We start from the raw sequence: 541 nt of genomic DNA, 5'->3' as shown, positions 1-541 counted from the left end.
ACTTTTTCATCGAAAACTAATAGTTTTCTTCTGTTTTTACAGCCTAAAGCCTGTCGTAGTCGCGAATTGCGTTGTGGCATTATGTATACGACATGCGATTGTATTAAACGTAACGGTCTGCAAGATAAATGCCCACGTTCGCTGTGCCAAGGTCGTTCAGCTTGTATGTGTTTCCCAACACCTAATTGTTGCCCTAGTTCGTTTCCTCTACGCTATGCCAATATGACTATGGGTGTGATTAAGAAGAAAAATACAAATAATCGTCGTGCAGGAGGAGGCAATGGTAATGGTAACGGCAGTTGTTGCAGTAACGGCAATTGTTGTAGCAGCAACGGCTGTGGTTGCACATGCAACCCATGCAGCGATCCAGCTTACTGTGGATTATCCAATCCGCAATGTGGAGCCCCATCGCCAATACCATGCTCACCAACACCAAGATGTTGCCCACCCTTACCTGAAGGTGGCATACCAGATCCACGAGTATGGAATAGCTGCAATACGCCGCAAGTTTATCCCTGTAAGTGGCCATTTTCATTACATT

At 45.3% G+C, this 541-nt stretch overlaps 1 protein-coding gene across 1 annotated transcript in view; it reads left to right on the top strand.

Annotated features, from left to right (window-relative positions):
* Positions 1 to 42: 42 nt before the first annotated feature.
* Positions 43 to 541, top strand: part of LOC119643488 (keratin-associated protein 5-6-like) — a 1,429-nt gene continuing 930 nt past the window's right edge. Inside the window, exon 1 of the mRNA XM_038042845.1 lies at positions 43 to 517. Within this exon, the coding sequence (XP_037898773.1) occupies positions 82 to 517 (436 nt within the window). The 5' untranslated portion in view covers positions 43 to 81. The remainder of the gene's footprint in view (positions 518 to 541) is intronic.

This window comes from Glossina fuscipes, unplaced genomic scaffold (assembly GCF_014805625.2).
Source record: "Glossina fuscipes isolate IAEA_lab_2018 unplaced genomic scaffold, Yale_Gfus_2 61056, whole genome shotgun sequence".
Taxonomy (NCBI): Eukaryota; Metazoa; Arthropoda; class Insecta; order Diptera; family Glossinidae; genus Glossina; species Glossina fuscipes.
Note: the sequence above shows the minus strand (reverse complement) of the source record. Positions and strands in the feature narration are given on the sequence as shown.